The sequence below is a fragment of the Rhodnius prolixus genome, unplaced genomic scaffold (assembly GCF_049639745.1).
Source record: "Rhodnius prolixus isolate KJV_2025 unplaced genomic scaffold, Rpr scaffold_9, whole genome shotgun sequence".
Taxonomy (NCBI): domain Eukaryota; kingdom Metazoa; phylum Arthropoda; class Insecta; order Hemiptera; family Reduviidae; genus Rhodnius; species Rhodnius prolixus.
This window is the reverse complement of record NW_027411604.1, coordinates 28,204,556-28,222,836: the sequence shown is the minus strand read 5'-3', so window position 1 is coordinate 28,222,836 and position 18,281 is coordinate 28,204,556. Positions and strand designations below refer to the sequence as shown.

Sequence of the window (18,281 nt, the reverse complement as noted above, 5' to 3'; positions counted from 1 at the left end):
CTTATTCTTCTCTTCTCTTCAGAGAGTGTCGAGTCATACAATTATTCTCAAATGATTCTTAGCTTCCTAACTCAGTTTGATTCCCTTCAGAACAATTGCTTGTTTGACGTGTAGAGTTCATCCTATTGGGTAGTTTCCGTTCCTAGTCTTTACCGTTTCATTGACTTCTTTAAGTCACTGCTATCAGCCGATACGGCAATGAGGTTTTGTACAAACTGATCAACCAAAAGTGTCAGTTGATCAAATTATTCTGTTTTTATGAGATTTTCGTTTAATGGCTGATATAATTACTCTCTAAAATTATTTAGTAAGTTCGTTTGCTCATGGCACATATTAGGTCCATAACTTTTATGCGATTTCCCGGAAAAATCCTTTTTTAAGGCAGTTCTTGTGGCGAGATGGGGGTTGAACTTCCATATTAATATAATTTGAGGATTTGTTGCGAACAGAAATCAATAATTAATATTACAATATCATAGATTTACTAAGACTCACACTGTCTCAGAATTTAAATATGAAGCTTGGACAAAAAAAAATGAATTAATTTCGCAACCAAGTAATAAGTGTACCTCTCGCAATAAGTTGAAAGTACTATTTCTATTTATTTAATAAAAGTAGAAAAAAGTAAAGCAGTACTTATTTTTCTAGGTGGGCTTTACATCCAACTACCAAATTAGATTCCGTGGACGAAGGCAGATAGCAAACAAACTTCTTTTAACCATAAGTACAATCCAAGGGCTAAACTAAGGGGAATCGAACCCTCTAACCAGCAATACATCTTAGCATTGCGGGTCTCGCCTCTAGCCTACCTTGGCGCCTTACTTATCAGTGTTTAATAGAGTACTGGTAAACAATTTTTTGTAATGATGTTTCACAGCTAACACACATTTTGAAAGGCTATAATGTAAACTAAAGTGGCATATCAACTAAGTAACATAAAAAATAACGTGCATCATTCCTTTAAAAAGAGCACATTCCTTAAGGATAGGATTATGTTGCTATTGCAGGTCCCCAGGCGGGGAAGTCCATAACACCTTCTAATGTGATAGTTGGACAGTAAGACGCACATGAAAGATTATGGCAATTTAACCAGATGATTGATGGCAATGAATGAAAACGATGTCAATTAATAAAACTTTTACTTTTTCTTTTAGTAAATAATAGGAAAAGATAAAAAAAAATTATTGCATAGATTAGCATACATAAAAATAGTCCTTGACATTTACAGTTAACAAGTAATGAGGACACATTAAATTAAGTTAATTCCAAATATTTCAGGAGTTAAAAAACATAAAAAACCAAATTAATGAAGAAAACACTAAACAATGGATGATAACAAAGGTTTAATTCATATTTAAAACCCTTTCTGCCTTTTTTATTTGTCATATCTATTAAAGCATCTCCTCAATATGCCTTCTTTTTCAACCAGGAATTCGTTTACAATATTATGCAACTCTATACTGTAATTTTAACTGCACAGAAACCAACATTTACTGTATGTGCAGATGTTTGGCAGCCAGCTGATATTGGATGCTCACATTTAATTCCAATTTTTAAAGAAAATAAGACAAAAAATTAAAGTATTTATTGGTTAAACTTTCAAAGATCGATTTCATTTCTAGGTATGATTCGTGCATATTCTTTCTAATTCAGGTTGAATCTCCAATTCTGAAAATATTTAAATAAATCATTAAAAACAGTAAATTAATTAATCATTTGACTTCTATTTTCAGCAAAAGTACATTTTTCTAATTTTTACTCTCTAATGTTCTTTAAACTTAAGATATTTTTAGCGCAAATATATTTTGAAACAAGTAATTTTAAGGAGTTCATGTTTACAAAACTGAAAATTTACGATTTCAACCCTAGATAACAGAGGATTCTCACCAAATATATAGATTCCTTAAGAAACAATAAATGTTTTTTGATGCTTTAATATAAGTTATGTGTTGCGAGAGCGCGTAAAGCAAATAAAGAGAAAACATAGCCAGTAGTTTTATTTATATATTTATTTTGGTTTAGTTTGAAACAGTGAAATCTTTAACTTCAAATAGCCCGAAAACTACTCGATAGATTTTGTTTAAATTTTACCTTCACATGGGACAACTTTCGTCTATAATTGTATTAAATTCCGTAAAAATCTGTCGAGTAGGAAACGAGATATTTAGACTTAAACTTTGGTTTCGTTTGAAACAGTGAAATCTTTAACTTCAAATATCTCGTGAACTACTCGATAGATTTTGTTTATATTTTATCTGTATATGGAGACAACTTTTGTCTATAATTGTATAAAATTTTGCAATAATCTGTCGATTAGAAAACGAGATATTTAGAATTGAATTTTGGTTTAGTTTGAAACAGTGAAATCTTTAACTTCAAATAGCCCGAAAACTACTCGATAGATTTTGTTTAAATTTTACCTTCACATGGGACAACTTTCGTCTATAATTGTATTAAATTCCGTAAAAATCTGTCGAGTAGGAAACGAGATATTTAGACTTAAACTTTGGTTTCGTTTGAAACAGTGAAATCTTTAACTTCAAATATCTCGTGAACTACTCGATAGATTTTGTTTATATTTTATCTGTATATGGAGACAACTTTTGTCTATAATTGTATAAAATTTTGCAATAATCTGTCGATTAGAAAACGAGATATTTAGAATTGAATTTTTGTTTCGTTTGAAACAGTGAAATCTTTAACTTCAAATATCTCGAAAACTACTCGATAGATTTTGTTTAAATTTTACCTTCATATGGAGACAACTTTTGTCTATAATTGTATTAAATTTCGTAAAAATCTGTCGAGTAGGAAACGAGATATTTAGAGTTGAATTTTGTCTATACTATCTGAACTTTTGTCTATAATTGTATAAAATTTCGTAAAAATACTTACAGATAGAGTTATAATATTTACCTCTTTCTGTAAATTTAAATAATTCAGGAAGAACCTGATCATCCAGATATAACACTGTCGGGTCACGAAGTTTCAAAAAGAATTTATGATTAAGGAGTGAGAGTGGAGCTGGTCTTTTCATTGGGGAATATTGCAATAATTCTTCAAGAAATTCGAGATCTTCTGGACGTAAATCTGAACATATCTGTATTAAAAGAAATTGAATAAATTAAATGTAAGTTTCTTTAGTGAATCGTCGTGTAGCATCGATTTTACTAATTTATGTTTGGTTTTTAATGGTTTTAAAGAACATTACTCACCACAATTTATAAACAATCAACATGATAAACCTTAAAAAATAAATTACAAAACCGATAAGTTTGGTAATAATTATAGTAATTTTAAAGATCAATCAATCCCATTATTTCGACAAAGAAAATAATAATTCTAACTTTATTCAAGATACTCATCAAATTTTTAAGTAAGATTCCAATTTTAAAATGTTTTCAGTAGAGGGACAATACAGTCAAATAATGCAATTTCTTACCTCACTATGAAAATTCATTCATACCACACTTTGATTAAAACATAATATACTTTATGCATTCGTACATAACGCAGTTTCGTTCATGCAAAACATGCTTCCTAATTTTATGCATACCACACTTTGTGTGCTGTTTTATTCCATAAAATTGTTGAGTTATTTATTATAGATAGATAACTGTATTAATTGAGTTGTTGAAAATTCATACATCCAGTCTTTTTTGTGTCTACAGTGATTATTGTTCCATTGTAGTCTGACAATGAAGTTAGCACCATTGCAGCTCTTAAATTTAAAGAGTTGCGACATGTTGATGGCTGTGCTCTTTAATTAAATGTTAAATTAGAGTTTTTAGTCAGTCGTTTAGGTGAATAGGTCATACAAACAAATAAGTATAATAAAGGGGAAATATACTTCGTGTCTTTTTAGGATGAACTCATTTTACTTACTAGACTTCTTGTTACTTACCTTTCTGAGAGTAGAAAATTTCTTTTTCTTTATCAAGATAAAAAACACATCTTCCGGGAAGCCCATATCTTTTACATCGTCTAATTTTGGTGAGCCAAGAAGTTTTTTAACTGAATGAAAAACCTCAATTTCTGTAGAGCCCGATATTAGTGGAGTATTTTTATTCAATAATTCTCCTAATATACAACCAACTGACCAGATATCTTTAAAAAAAAAAAAGGAGAGAATACATTTTAAAAATGAAACTTTTACTTCTTAATTATTGCAAATAAAAACGGGACAATATGTTGTGAACACTCAATTTACTTGAAACTTGAAAGAGTTGACTGAAAATACTGTCATGTACACTATGAAGAAACATTTACTGTCCGTACGACTTCGCTCCTTCAGACCGCTACTGAGATCTTTAGAGTCGTCTGTGGGTACACCCAAACCTGACCGCATAAACAGACAAACTTTTACGCATTTCTAGTTTGCAGTGATAAATTGATATGAGCAAACTACTCGGGTTTAGCGAGATAATAAAGTCTGACACATAATCATTCCCATTGTTTTATACAATGAACAAGACAGAACTCCTACATTCTTTATGTAAACACTAACACTTTTGTGGCCTTTTGATTGTAATAGATTATTTAGATTGCATTGGATCTGGCCTTTTCAAGCAACTTTTTCGTCAGTTCTAAATCTATGGCTATCAAAATTCTTAATCTTAGGTTAAACTTTCTTAGTTATTCGATTGGGATTTTAATTTCGATTGTTATGCGAATCTTTGATTTAATTTAATTGTTTTCCTGAAAAATATTTGACTTCAAGATTGTACAAGAATATTAAAGAGGTTTTTGTACAGAATTCTAAGTTAAAAAAAAATTGTGCAATGCATTTATAGAAATTACACGAAGAACGTTCTGGTTCTTTCAAAATATCAATAATTAAAATGATTTAAAAATATTTTTTTCTATCTTCTCATTTATAAATTAAGGATTCGTAAGTGGCTTACCAATTGAGAGATCGTAACAACAAGCCCGAAGCAAAAGCTCTGGAGCTACGTAATGGGTTAGTTCACAGCCTTCAAATTTTGCTTTACCTTCAGGAAGTTTTACAGAGCAATCTAAGTCCGTAATTTTCAATAACATTTTTTCTTTGTTTATTACAATTTTTTCTGGTAATATACTTCGATGGCAAACTTTGTACGAATGTAGATGTCCTAGACCTCTCAAAAGTTGAACCATGTACGTCTGGTAGAAAATAATTATGATAATAAAATCTGCTGTCAATATCCAGGATTTTGTGCAATATATGCAATTTAAATTCTTAAATTTCGTACTACTGGCACACTTTTCTTGAATTCAATTTTCTTAACTGTGCGGTGTTGGCCAGCAATTACTAACGCCTTTAGTTGTAAAGTAAATGTGACAAGTACTGCCCACCGCGCTGCATTGGTTCATGAAGCATCCTTACCATTGAGAAGTGTTGTTTAAATACTTAAAGTTAAATTTATTTCCCTTAGGAGGACACCTCAAGAAACCATTTTGTACGGAAAAAGATTCCATCAGTGATTACATAAGCCAGCAATGTTTAATTAATCAATAGACACGTAAAAAAAAGAAAAAGAAAAAAAAAAGCATTTTGTAAAGAAAACTTCCGTTTATCAGGCAAAATATTTATGTGTTCTGAAAAGAGATCAGAATTGCCAAATCTTACTAAGACGTTCTAGCAACGAAAACAAACATGACAATCGGCCTTGTCCTTTTTCAAAATACAATGTTAGTAACAGAAGGCAAGGAAATTCCTGTAAAACTTTGCAGATTTTGCATTTCTCCCTTATTTCTGAATGTCAAGGTCCAAAACTAGTGTGTATATTTCACTCTTGGCATCAAAATACGGTGTTAGGAACAGAAAAGAAGGAAATTCCAATAAAACTATTGAAGATTTCGCAAGTTTCCCTTATTTTTGAATATAATGATCCAAAACTAGTCGACCTAATGTGTATATTTTATCCTTGGCATCAAAATACAATGTTAGCAACAGAAAAGAAGGAAATTTTAGTAAAACTATTGAAGATTTCGCAAGTTTCCCTTATTTTTGAATATAATGATCCAAAACTAGTCGACCTAATGTGTATATTTTATCCTTGGCATCAAAATACAATGTCAGCAACAGAAAAGAAGGAAATTTCAGTAAAACTATTGAAGATTTCGCAAGTTTCCCTTATTTTTGAATATAATGATCCAAAACTAGTCGACCTAATGTGTATATTTTATCCTTGGCATCAAAATACAATGTTAGCAACAGAAAAGAAGGAAATTTCAGTAAAACTATTGAAGATTTCGCAAGTTTCCCTTATTTTTGAATATAATGATCCAAAACTAGTCGACCTAATGTGTATATTTCTGTACCTCGGAGGGAAAAGGCACCATGTCACAGAAAGTAAATTTTACAGGGGAGCCAAATGAAGATATTTTTCCAAATTCATTTTTTGTTCCACTTTTCCGGTTACACTCTTTCCTGTACTTCTCACCATAATTATTATAGTTGGTATGACCACTTTAACTCCCATATTTTAAAATATTATATTTTGATCTCCATTGAGAAAAAAATTTATGCCCATGTAGTGCCTTTTACCCTTAAGCAATGAAGTATCATAGCGCTTTTTAAATATACATAAATCGCTTAATAGTAAACATAGGACATAGTGCTTTACACCAGTAGAAAGAGCAACAAAAAATTTGTAAAATGATGCCAAAATCTGAAAATCGAAAAAAATGGACATGGTGCCTTTTCCCTCTGAGGTACAGATTTTATCCTTGGCATCAAAATACAATGTTAGTAACAGAAGGCAAGGAAATTCCTGTAAAACTTTGCAGATTTTGCATTTCTCCCTTATTTCTGAATCTCAAGGTCCAAAACTAGTCGACCTAATGTGTATATTTTATCCTTGGCATCAAAATACAATGTTAGCAACAGAAAAGAAGGAAATTTCAGTAAAACTATTGAAGATTTCGCAAGTTTCCCTTATTTTTGAATATAATGATCCAAAACTAGTCGACCTAATGTGTATATTTTATCCTTGGCATCAAAATACAATGTTAGCAACAGAAAAGAAGGAAATTTCAGTAAAACTATTGAAGATTTTGTATTTTCATTCTTTTTCTGAACCTCTATTTCCAAAACTACTCTACCTGATGGGTATATAGTTTTATTTTAACTTTCTTTGAGATGTGTTCATAAAAGTGAGATGGGCGGATGAGGATTAATGAAGATTAAGGGGAGAGGGCTCTTTTTCTTTTGTAGAATCCTCAATCCGTTATTGCTAAAGAAATCTCATTTCATAATTTTAATACCTTCATAATAATTTAAATAGTGGTTATTAATGCCAGTGTACTTAAGGTTAATCTAATTAAATATTATTTTAACTATAAATTACCTTGACATGAATGTATGGAAATAATTGATTTTTATCTTTATATTCATCTAACAAATTTCTGAGTGTTGGGCCAATAAATTCCAAAAATATATTCATCCGCTAAAATGTATTTAAATGAGCATTGAATATTTGTAAAAAAAAAAAAAAAAAATAGCTCAAAAAATTGGTTTTTTTAAACATAAACTTTAGTGGAAAGATGAATTTTTTATTTACTTTTTACTATTAGCGAATAGCGACCCAGCTTTGCCAATCTAAATGAGATACATGTATTTGCACATTTATTTTTTATTAAACATTCTATTCTTGGATTATAATTGTTTATTGTACAATTATGGACCCACCGACTCTAGGTTTTGGCTAGACTATTGGCACTATTACTTTTTTCTGCAATAGTTTCAATAATTTAAGATTTTAGTCTGTAATCTAGAAGTTCAAACAACTAGTTGAAGAATCTCAGTTGAATTTAAAATACTGGTTTAGCTTTAGATTAAGAAGGGATAGAATTAAGACAATTTTTTTTTAATAATTTATTTTGTAATTTACGATACTGTATACATTGTATACAATAAGTAAATATGGAGAGAGAGATGAACTGGTGCGGGAGGAGAGAAACTACCCAGCGGTAGCACTCTCTATAGAAGAGAGGAGAATATGGGAGGAGATACGAGGAGGAGAGAGGAGAGTAATAATTTAGGCCTTCAGACAAGGAAGTCGCGGGGCCACTGGCGATTCAGTCGGCGAGGAGTATTAGGGATGTCAGAGGAAGCGAGAGACAATACAAGAGGATTAAAGCTAGTCGATTTAGACAATTTAATTTACCAAGCTGTAATTTAAATTTAACAAATAATATTTTTATATTGATGTTTAATATCCAAGGGATTGAAATTTAAATTTCCTTTATTACTTTTATTTAGTATAATAAAAGATCCATTGTTTAGGTATGTCAGAATTTGTTACTTTATTGTTTGGACTCTAACAATCTGGTGATAAAACAGGTTAATTATCTGAATAGTAAAAGCTATACTCCCTATCTGAGAGTCGAGAAAAGAATTCTTTAAAAAGGAAGAGGAAAAGCTCAAAATATGATTCTTTTAAACATAAATATATTCCCCATGTATGTTTTGTTAGTTCAAAAAAAACAAAAACGAAAGAAAACCTAACAATTAATGACATTCTCGTAACAGGTTCGTTGAGAGAAAACTAGATTCATAATAGCTGCTTGCTTAATGATGTACTGAGAATTACCTATTTCCTGAGTATAGGGCGTGAATGGCTGAGAGTTCGGCACTTAAGAGAGATGAAGTACTTGTATCTTCAAGCTTTACCCAGGAAGTCCTCCTACAAACTCTTCATTCTAATCAAATAGACAGACTGAAGAGGTACTCCAACTGTTGGGTGCTAACTACAGATCCCTAGGATTTGAGAGATAAGCTGACTGGCCAACCACCTTATCTTATCTATAGATGGATCCAATTTTTAGATTGGAGAATTAAGTTTAGAATGGACAAACAGATGAATTCATGATTTAATTATAGATGAAGAAGAGTTTAACCATTTAATATTCTCTATGAGCTGAAATTGCCCCAAAAAATGTTTATAGCCTGCGTTGAAATTATTTTTTAATAGCAAATTACTATAAATAAAACTTCAATTGTTTCATACATGTTAGGAGGGGTTTCAATCCCTAAAAACCGCTTTAGGAGCGCCTAATTTTCTTACAGCTATCAAAAATATGAAATTAAGTATATTATTACCGTAGGAATTAGGCTACACTAGCTATGTGGTCGAGATTGATCATCCACAGCTAGATTTGAAGTCTTTTTTTAAAAATTTGGTAATGAATAGTTCAGTACAACTCACTTAAAGACAATGTTAAATTGATTAAACCAATTAAGTATTCAATCTTCAAGAATTGAAGATCTTGAATAATTGATCTACATAAATATTGAATCAATAAACTATAAAAATCTAATCTAAAGCGTACTTACCGATTTATGAATGCTTTTAGAATAATTTATCAATTCAATTACATTTATATGTGGTTCCATTTCACTTAATAATATAATTTCGGTGGGCTGGAATGTAACTAAACATCAGAAATTACCTCAAGAACTTAAATACTAAGCTTTATTTTTTAAAGATATAGCCTGTCTGATGGGGTACATACATACATACTCGTACTACGAGTAAAAAGAAAAACAACACACGGATTATTCATGTTCTCATCTTAAAAACTTCATAATTAAGAAAAACTTTCTTGAATTTTTTTTTTAAATCACAATTATTTTTAATTTATGGCGCGTCAAGAGCGTGAGGTAAATGGAGCTCGAAACCTTTTTTCGAGGACTGTTAGTCTCCGCACATTGTTGTCATACTACGAAAGTGAGTTATAAGAAAAAAAAGGAAGAGAAAATCTAAGGGCCAGCCACTGAATTTGAACCAGTCAGGCTTTCGAAAGTAATGGTTTTTTTTAATCAAAAAATTTAATTAATATAAAAACATGTCCCTGGTTTGTGTATGGGACAATTTTTTAATTCAGTTCAAATAAGGCAACAATCATTTCAAATTTAAAACAGTCACTTTTAATCTGTTTAAGTGCATAGGTTATAGGGCAAGGAATGGAATAATTTCAATGTACGTAATAAGTACAATTGCTTTTCGAAGGCTTAATATTAATAAGCCTTAAGACACCTAGTACGTTAGGAAATTAAGCCAGTTTTTGTTCTCGAATACTAGCAGTTTATGTTTATGGTGTATTACATTTGTACAGGACATTGTATAGTTGTTCTTTCGGTAGGGAACTAAAGATATGAAGTATTACAAATTGGTAAGTTAGTTTTTGAAATGATGGATTAGTTGCTTTTAAAAAATTTTATAACTGAATCTGAGAAAGAAAAAGTCTAGATCGTCAATTATTAACATCAATTATATTATTGATTTATTTTACTTATTAATCAGAAAATAGCAGAACTATATCCAATACGCACCCATTGATCATAAAGTAAACGATTAGTTTTTACAGTTAATCGTGTTTTTTCTTTAGTTAAAATTACATCTTGTTTTGTAAAGAAATTTCCATCATATCTTATTGGATCTTGTAATTCCATTTCTATTACCCGAGGAACTTCATCACCGCCAATTACTATTGGAAAAGTTAATGTAGTTTGCATTTTTTCTTTTGGATCAATTTTATATATGGATTGCCTGCAATCAGCCTCAAGAAAATCATCCTTAAATAATTGTCCTTTTTGTGGCTCACTCATTGCTTATTTATTTCTTTTATTACTCTCTTAAATTTTGTCTTCTTGTCTAGAGTAATTTTGCAATAGTTTTATGCTGATATATTTTGATTCTTTGCCAAATTTTACTTATTATTTTTTCTTTGAATGAAGAGGTAAAAATTTCATAAAACTTCTTTTTTTTTCCAACCTGAAAGAATAGAAATAATCAGGACAATACCATCTTCTTACTTATTTAGAGGGGGATGAAATCTAAACTCAATTTCACTTTAATCCAATTACTGAAAATGTAAATATAATTGAGTGTATGTAAAAAAAAGAAAGTTTTTCTAAGTAGGCAAGCACATTGGCTTTAAATATTTTTTTAAGCTGATTTCTAGGCAAAAAAAGTTTATATTAATTTGAGTAAACTACAAATGCTTCCATTTCTATGAATAAATAGATAAACCCTTTATTCCAAAATTATACAATACAAATTACTATACCTTTTTCTTTTTTTTTTTAACTGGATAACTAAAAAATTGTTATTAATAATTAATCATCAATTAATAATAATAAATAACACAGGAAAAACTTCATTTTTTTCAAGATTAGACCCATTTCTGGGCGAAGGTCTCACTTCATTTTAGCTCTTGCCCATTTCCTCACCTCTAAATGGTCAGTTCGACTTTGAGCATTTCTAGTACCCATAAATGTTACTTAAACATTTTTAAATTTTTATAAAATAAATTAGAAAATTTTTGTATTTATGCAAATATTAGAAGAGAAACTACTTAGGCCAATGATACCTCTTAACGAGCACATAAATAATAAAATAAAGTTTCCATTGAGCCGACATCTAACTGTTACTGTTTTTCTGGTAAAAATGACTTTTGAAGAGATAAAACGAAGTAAATGCACTTCCTAACTTGTAGGTTGTGCTGCATTGTTATGTAATGGGTTATGTAACGAACCACATTTTTTGCCTCATAGTGCAATAACAGCTGGTCTATGCCTGGCTCTTGGATTAGGTTAATTAAACACTTTTAGAGGAATTAAATATTTGTAGGAAATTTGTTTATTCTATTTGTCATAATTTTTATTAGGAGGCAATCGTGTGAATGTAACACATTCACTTTTATTACCCAGACCCACCCCAAGCATCTAACCCAAAACGTTAAATACCCAGCAAAATACTATTAAAGTAACCGTCAAATTAAATAAATCAAATGTGATCAAGGTTAGCCACAAAAGCAAGCAACTTTCTAGGTTATTGAAAACAAAATTTACGATTTTTAAAAAGATAGCCGAATTCAATCCTCAAATTCCGGGCATTTTAATCGTCGTCGGCCGCTTGTTTTGTCTGAGTCGGTGGTGTTGTCCAGTTTTTTAGTTTGGTAGTTCTCTAAAAAGTGCTATCCTGCCTATGAGATCTTTAATTGTAAGTGTATTTCGACCAACCTGTGGATTTGTTTATTCCGAGTAGACTACGGTGTTTTCATGGCGCAGCATTTTATTCTGGTAAACCTGTAGCTTATACATTGCAGTTTTACTAGCCCCATTTACATTAGAAAAGCGGAGGTCAGTAAGAATCGTAGCAAAGATTTGGACAGCAAGTTAAGAGCACAGTGTCTTTAGAAGAGTCTTTCTATTATTAAGAAGATAGGGCGGTCTAAAAGTTTTGTAGGTCTATTATCTCATTGTATTTTTAATGGTTGGTTTTAATGGTCTTCGGACAAACAAGATGTTGGGCTATGTATTCTGTAAATTAATATTTCAATTTGTGGAACCAGTTTCATTTTGTCTAATGACGTTTGCATGTCAAGTATAGATTCAGAAAGTTTGTTATGTCATGGCAGAAGGAGCCTGTAGTCTGCGTTTGTTGGAAGAATACTGGTGCTGATTGTGGAAATGTTTAAATAGTATTGGCACTGAGAACTGAGTCCTGACGAACAAGAAACAAGATTTTGTCTAATAATAATACTGTTGGCCATGTTTTTTGGATTGTGCAGATATAAAAAAAGTTGAACTATTCAGTGCTAATATTTACAGGGAAGCGATATCTCAGTGGATATGCACTGAACTCTCAGAAAATCCCCGGCTTAGAGTACAGCTACGTGCCCACAGAATTTCACTTACAAGATGCCCTTTTTCAGCTCACAGTCTCGTGATAGACAGAGTTTTCCGTAACGAAAGAACATTGGCCGAAAGCCGGCAATGATTCTGACGCGTTCACAGGCATCTTAAATTACAGAAAAGAAAGCAGGAACAGGAACAGCATTAAGAAATAGCCACTAGGATCATTCAAACTGGAATTGGAAATAAATAAGAATGGAATGAATATAGCTAAGAGAAAGAGAGACAGAAAATAAATCCATTATATTTATCTCATCCAAAGTAGGGATGTATTTCAAGGCAGGTTAGTTATTAGGGTTAATTGAAAAACACGTTGAGTTCGAAGGACGCCTTACTTTACAACTTTAATGTTATTATTAAAGAAGACATTAAGAATACGTTATATAATTGCATATAATTATATTAACTCATTTATTATGGAAGAAAGTTAACAAAATAATTTTATTAACATCATTTTTACTTTGCTAAAAATGTTTAATTAACTTATACATTATACCATCTCTTGTAAGAGATGGTATAATTTTGGGCAGGTTTTTCGACTTGGAGTTAATTCCATTAATAGACGTACTATGTCCTCTTAATATGAAGAAATTGTTTTCATATTTTGTGTGTTGTCTTCGGCTCTTGCATTTATACCGACCTATATCTTAAAAGCGGAGAATAAAGTACAAATTTTTGTAATTGGGTTTAACATACATATTGTATCATTAAGCTTCAGGTAAAAAATTTGATGCGAACATTCTCTTAATTCTTACCAATAGTATAACAATTAAATAAAATTTAAATATTAAACTGAATAAAAGTTAAGATTAGAAATCCAAGTTCACATATCTTTAATGAATATACACACACGAAGCTTACAAAAATTGGTATTTTCAATAATTTGAACAATCTCCTGGTATATAACTCCCTTTGACAAAACAAAGTAAGTTAGGAATGTGGATTACTGAAAATAACAGTCCAGAGAATAACGTAACTACTTCCTCTTCCATAAAAACCCCTTTAATCGAGTTTTTATGGGTAAATGTTTCGAATAAAAGTTATTAAGAATACTTAACTATAAATATTTTTAAGAAAATGGTTGGAAGTTCTTAAAAAGGCCTGAAAAAAAAACTCGATTATTAAAGTGGCTGATCTTGACCAGTACCTTGTTCTAGCATCCTCTGATCGAACTTAAAAAATTTACTAATTACAACAATTTATCTACAGAACATTTTAAATTAAAACCAATGAATTGTCCAGATTTTGAATTTAATAATTAATAATAATAGATTTATCATCATCATAACTTTTTTTAAATTAACCATTTTCTTTTTTTCAAGTGCTGTTTTAACATTGCTGTGTATAAAGTAATTTTTTCATGGTACCTGCTACCTGGTAACTTTCAAACTTTATTTTTTAATTATCTTATCTTTCTTAATCATTAATAATTATTATTCCTTTTATGGGAATTATTATTAATTATTATGATTATTTTTTAAATTCCTTTTTGATTGCTATTATATAAAACAGGTTATTTATTTTGTTGGCAATTTTTTAAAGTTTTTTATGAAGCCAAAATCATTTTTTTTTTTTTTTCCACCTTTAGTTCTAATAACAATAGTTATTTATTTAACAAGTGTGGAAAGTAGTACTTTTCCTCACGCGAGGCAGGGTTTGCACGCTCGAGCGAGCGAAGCGAGGCGAGTGCAAGTGCAAATGGCCGAGTGTGAGGAAAATACTTGACACTCGAGTTAAATATTATTTTTTCTGCAACCATTAGATTTATTAACTAAAAAAAATTAAAAATTTCATTTTTACAGTCTACAAAAAGTAATTTATTATAAACATTTATTGTTATATTACAATTATTTACATTACTTACGTATTTACATTACTTATTACATTTTCTGCTGTTTCTTTTATTGATGGAGGAGTGTTTTCTAAACAGGAATCACTAGAATCCATTTTAAATTTCTATAAGGTAACACTATGACCTTTTTAACTGTTATAATTAAAAATATCTAATTATTTATTAAAGTATTATTTTTATTTCTATATTACTTTCAATTTTTATTTTATTTTTTAATATTCGTTTTTTAATTATTTAGTTACGTAAATAAGCTTATTAAATTTTTACAGAAAATATTTAATAACAAAACTTCTTATATCAAGGAAGCACAATAAAGTTTTTCCACTCACTAGTGAGGAAAGTGACACTAATGGGAATTTAACCGAAGTTATTTCACGCATTGTTTCAGGAAAAGCTGGGTTGGATAAGTTTTAGTGGAAGAGGTCATCGATTTTTCCACTTTCCAGAGAACATAGTAATTGGAAAATCACCATCCTACATGATTACCGTTTTCTTTCAGTGATAATTGAGGCTAACGAAGTTATAAATATTCAAAGTTGGAAACAAATTTGTAAAATAGAACTTTGGGAATTAATTACAATGAGAATGAATAGAATTTTCATGCTAGATATAATCTTATTTTGTTCATGAATTAAAAAATAATTATTATGAGGGGAAAAAAAAATTATTTAATGGATGTTCAAGTAATCAAATATAATTATTACGGTATTTTTTTTACTTAGCGATTTTGTTTTTTATGTTTGTGTAAATTTCTTATTTTTATTTCTTAATTTTAGAGCGCAACAACTAAGGTCATTAAAGCCCCTGACCAGACTTTAACTCTTAACTACAACAAAAACACTTCAGCAAGAAATTATAACCGGAATTGATGAACAAACTTTCCGACTGGAATGATAAGCGTATAATTAGTAGGTTTTTCAATCTAAAACTACTGTAAGATTTGCTGGAGGCTGCGTGCTGTCTGTGTTGATGACAGAGTAGATTGAATAAAAAACAAATTGAGGTTTCTACATTGGAACAAATAAAATCATGAAATTTGATGAGCGTAATAAAATCATCTAATTTGATGAGCGTAATAAAATCATCTAATTTGATGAGCGTAATAAAATCATCTAATTTGATGAGCGTAATAAAATCATCTAATTTGCTGAGCGTAATAAAATCATCTAATTTGATGAGCGTAATAAAATCATCTAATTTGATGAGCGTAATAAAATCATCTAATTTGATGAGCGTAATAAAATCATCTAATTTGATGAGCGTAATAAAATCATCTAATTTGATGCTAAAAATACGAAGTTGGCAAACAGTTCTAAATATGATTAGAATCACAGGAAAAGTTTAAAAGAAAATATATTTGGTGCAAGGTGTGGTGAAATATACGTGTGATAATTTGAATTCTATCTGTAGCCGAATGGGATCAATGAGCAATTAGGCTGATAAATCTGAATGATTGCTTTTCGTTATTTCGTAGACTTTCAGAGTTGTTATCTATTTACATATCTTATCGTTTACTTGTCATATCTGGAAAAAATTCTTAGATATATCGCCGAACTAGTAAATTTGTAAGGGATTGGATAGCAACGTCTCCAGATCTTTTGTTCCTGAAGTGCCTACAAAATTAGGTAGGCACTTCACACAGAAAGAGATAGATTCCACTGAGTAATGAATATATTGCTGCTTTGAATATACAACCAAGTAACAATCATCCTGCAATCAAATCTTTCAAATAATCAGTGTATTGTTTAAGTAAACTTTTTTTCCAACTTCGATGATTTAATAACCAGATGAATGGTGTAGCCAAGTTTACTTTAGTTTGGTGTAACAGAATGCGTACCCAAACAAGTCTTTCATTAAAGAGTTAATTGTTTTTTAATAATCCCAATAAAAATCTCATTCAATTAATCTCAAATTTTCTACAAACTTTCGATTCTTGCAACACAATTTTATTGAATAAATTTTGTATATGGATTCTGATAAAGTGGGAATTCAATGGAAAAGCTATCTATTTCTCTATAAACAAACGTTTTGTGTCTGAAAAATATTTCAAAGAAAGAGTTAAACATTAGAATTAATAGTTGGCGAAATATAAAAAGCATCTCGTTTTGCCTAAAAGACATAATTTACATCTCACCACCCCATCTTTGTGTAACAGTTCTGCGTCCTCCAACCATTTAGAATTTAAATTGATGACAATAAAAAAAGTTTAGTAAATTTTATACATAATTAAATTGCAATAATATACTTTAAATGTCTTGCCTTAATGTAAAGCCAGGTAGCCTTGTAACACTCAGTTCTTATTCTACCTGCAAGTGTTGCAATAATCTGTAAACTATCGTTTTCACTTCGTGTCAGCGATTGGCGTGCGTATTACAAGAAATTTCCTTCTAAAACCAACAAATGAACAGAACATCAAATTCTATTTGAAATTTTAATTTTTTTCTGCTTGAACTTCTATTTGATTCGAAGATAATATAGTGTGTAAAGAAGAACATTGTTAAGTTTTAGTTCCTTATGGGGAATATAGCTGACTTTTTTCAGAAATAATGTCAACCTTGCAGCAAAACAACCCTCAACAATGACAGGTCCTGTAGAGATTTATATTTGATGGGTTTAGAGAACCCACAGGTGAATTCTATCCTCATCGCACACTCAAGTCTCATTCCTCTCTCCTCCTAACAAAAAAGAGGCTTTCCTCATCAAATTTAGTGAGGTTTAAATGTATCTACCTGTATCAAATGGTTGTCTCGTTGTTTTCCTTTTTTTAAAGACAGATTGTTCCATCTGTAAATTGATTTCACCATTCCTTGAAGAGATATTAAACAGGAAATAAATTAATAGAGGGAATTTAACCAAATTTCGTGATTTCGAAAACGAAAATCACTATAATTTGGCTCCACAATGAAATAAGGCTCATTATCTTGTAAGACCCGTATAGTTTATATTTTAATTATGGAATTGAGACCAACAAAGCTAAAATAATATTTAATCACCTGGTTCAATATTAATTGGAAGGTTGCTTTGAATAATTACGAAAAAGTGTAATTTTTGTCACCAGTTTTTTTTTAATTGAAATTAAAGAATGGCAATTATTTTTATGTATGGAATTTGCTTCCATAATGTCGTCATTCGTATTGAAATTTTGGATTTTATAATTACTCAAATTTGTTTACTTATTATCACTTAATAGAAATATCATGTTTTTTTTTAAAATTTAATTGTTAATTCAACAATTATTAATGTATAAGGCATTGGATACTTCTAAGAAGGCTGATATCTTTTTTTAATACTTTAAAAGAGTTTTCTTTTTTTAGTAAAAAGTTTTTGAAATTGGGATTATTTAGTACAACTATCTTGAGGTCTTCCGAAGTAATTATTACAGAATCTAAAATTGATTTTGCACCCCAAAAAATATAACTTTTTATGTCCCCTGAATAAATAGTTGAAAAAACAAAAAACAATAGCGCATTGAACAGAAAGACCTGTTGCTATCATCAGGGGATTCAACAGGAAATTAGCGATCGAAATCCCTTAATAAAAACTTCAACTTTTTAACAGAATGGCGCAATACTGCGGCAATTAAGTATGCGCCTCAATTGTTCTCTTAATGGAAGTAGCTGTTTGAATTTTTCAGAATTAAGTGTCATTTGTCTTAGTTCATGAGCTTTAAACCATCTATCAAGATAATGGAGAGTGCCAAATTATAAAATTATTGTAAAACTCTCTTGTTTGACTTATTGACTC

The 18,281-nt window shown here is 30.1% G+C and overlaps 1 protein-coding gene across 3 annotated transcripts; it reads right to left on the bottom strand.

Annotated features, from left to right (window-relative positions):
* Positions 1 to 1,326: 1,326 nt before the first annotated feature.
* Positions 1,327 to 17,755, bottom strand: LOC141454312 (glycogen synthase kinase-3 beta-like). Of its 3 annotated transcripts, XM_074128425.1 has the most exons (10): positions 17,531 to 17,755; positions 17,267 to 17,343; positions 16,797 to 16,924; positions 10,319 to 10,760; positions 9,320 to 9,406; positions 7,332 to 7,430; positions 4,905 to 5,142; positions 3,905 to 4,107; positions 2,917 to 3,100; positions 1,327 to 1,668 (listed from the first exon to the last, which is right to left on the bottom strand). In XM_074128425.1, exons 4-10 carry the CDS (start codon positions 10,592 to 10,594, stop codon positions 1,619 to 1,621), a joined length of 1,137 nt encoding a protein of 378 aa, XP_073984526.1. In that variant the 5' UTR covers positions 10,595 to 10,760; positions 16,797 to 16,924; positions 17,267 to 17,343; positions 17,531 to 17,755; the 3' UTR covers positions 1,327 to 1,618. The 3 variants fall into 3 exon arrangements, with proteins under 3 accessions (XP_073984526.1, XP_073984524.1, XP_073984525.1); XM_074128423.1 differs by lacking the exon at positions 17,267 to 17,343; XM_074128424.1 differs by lacking the exon at positions 17,531 to 17,755 and having other exon boundaries at positions 17,267 to 17,524.
* Positions 17,756 to 18,281: the final 526 nt, after the last annotated feature.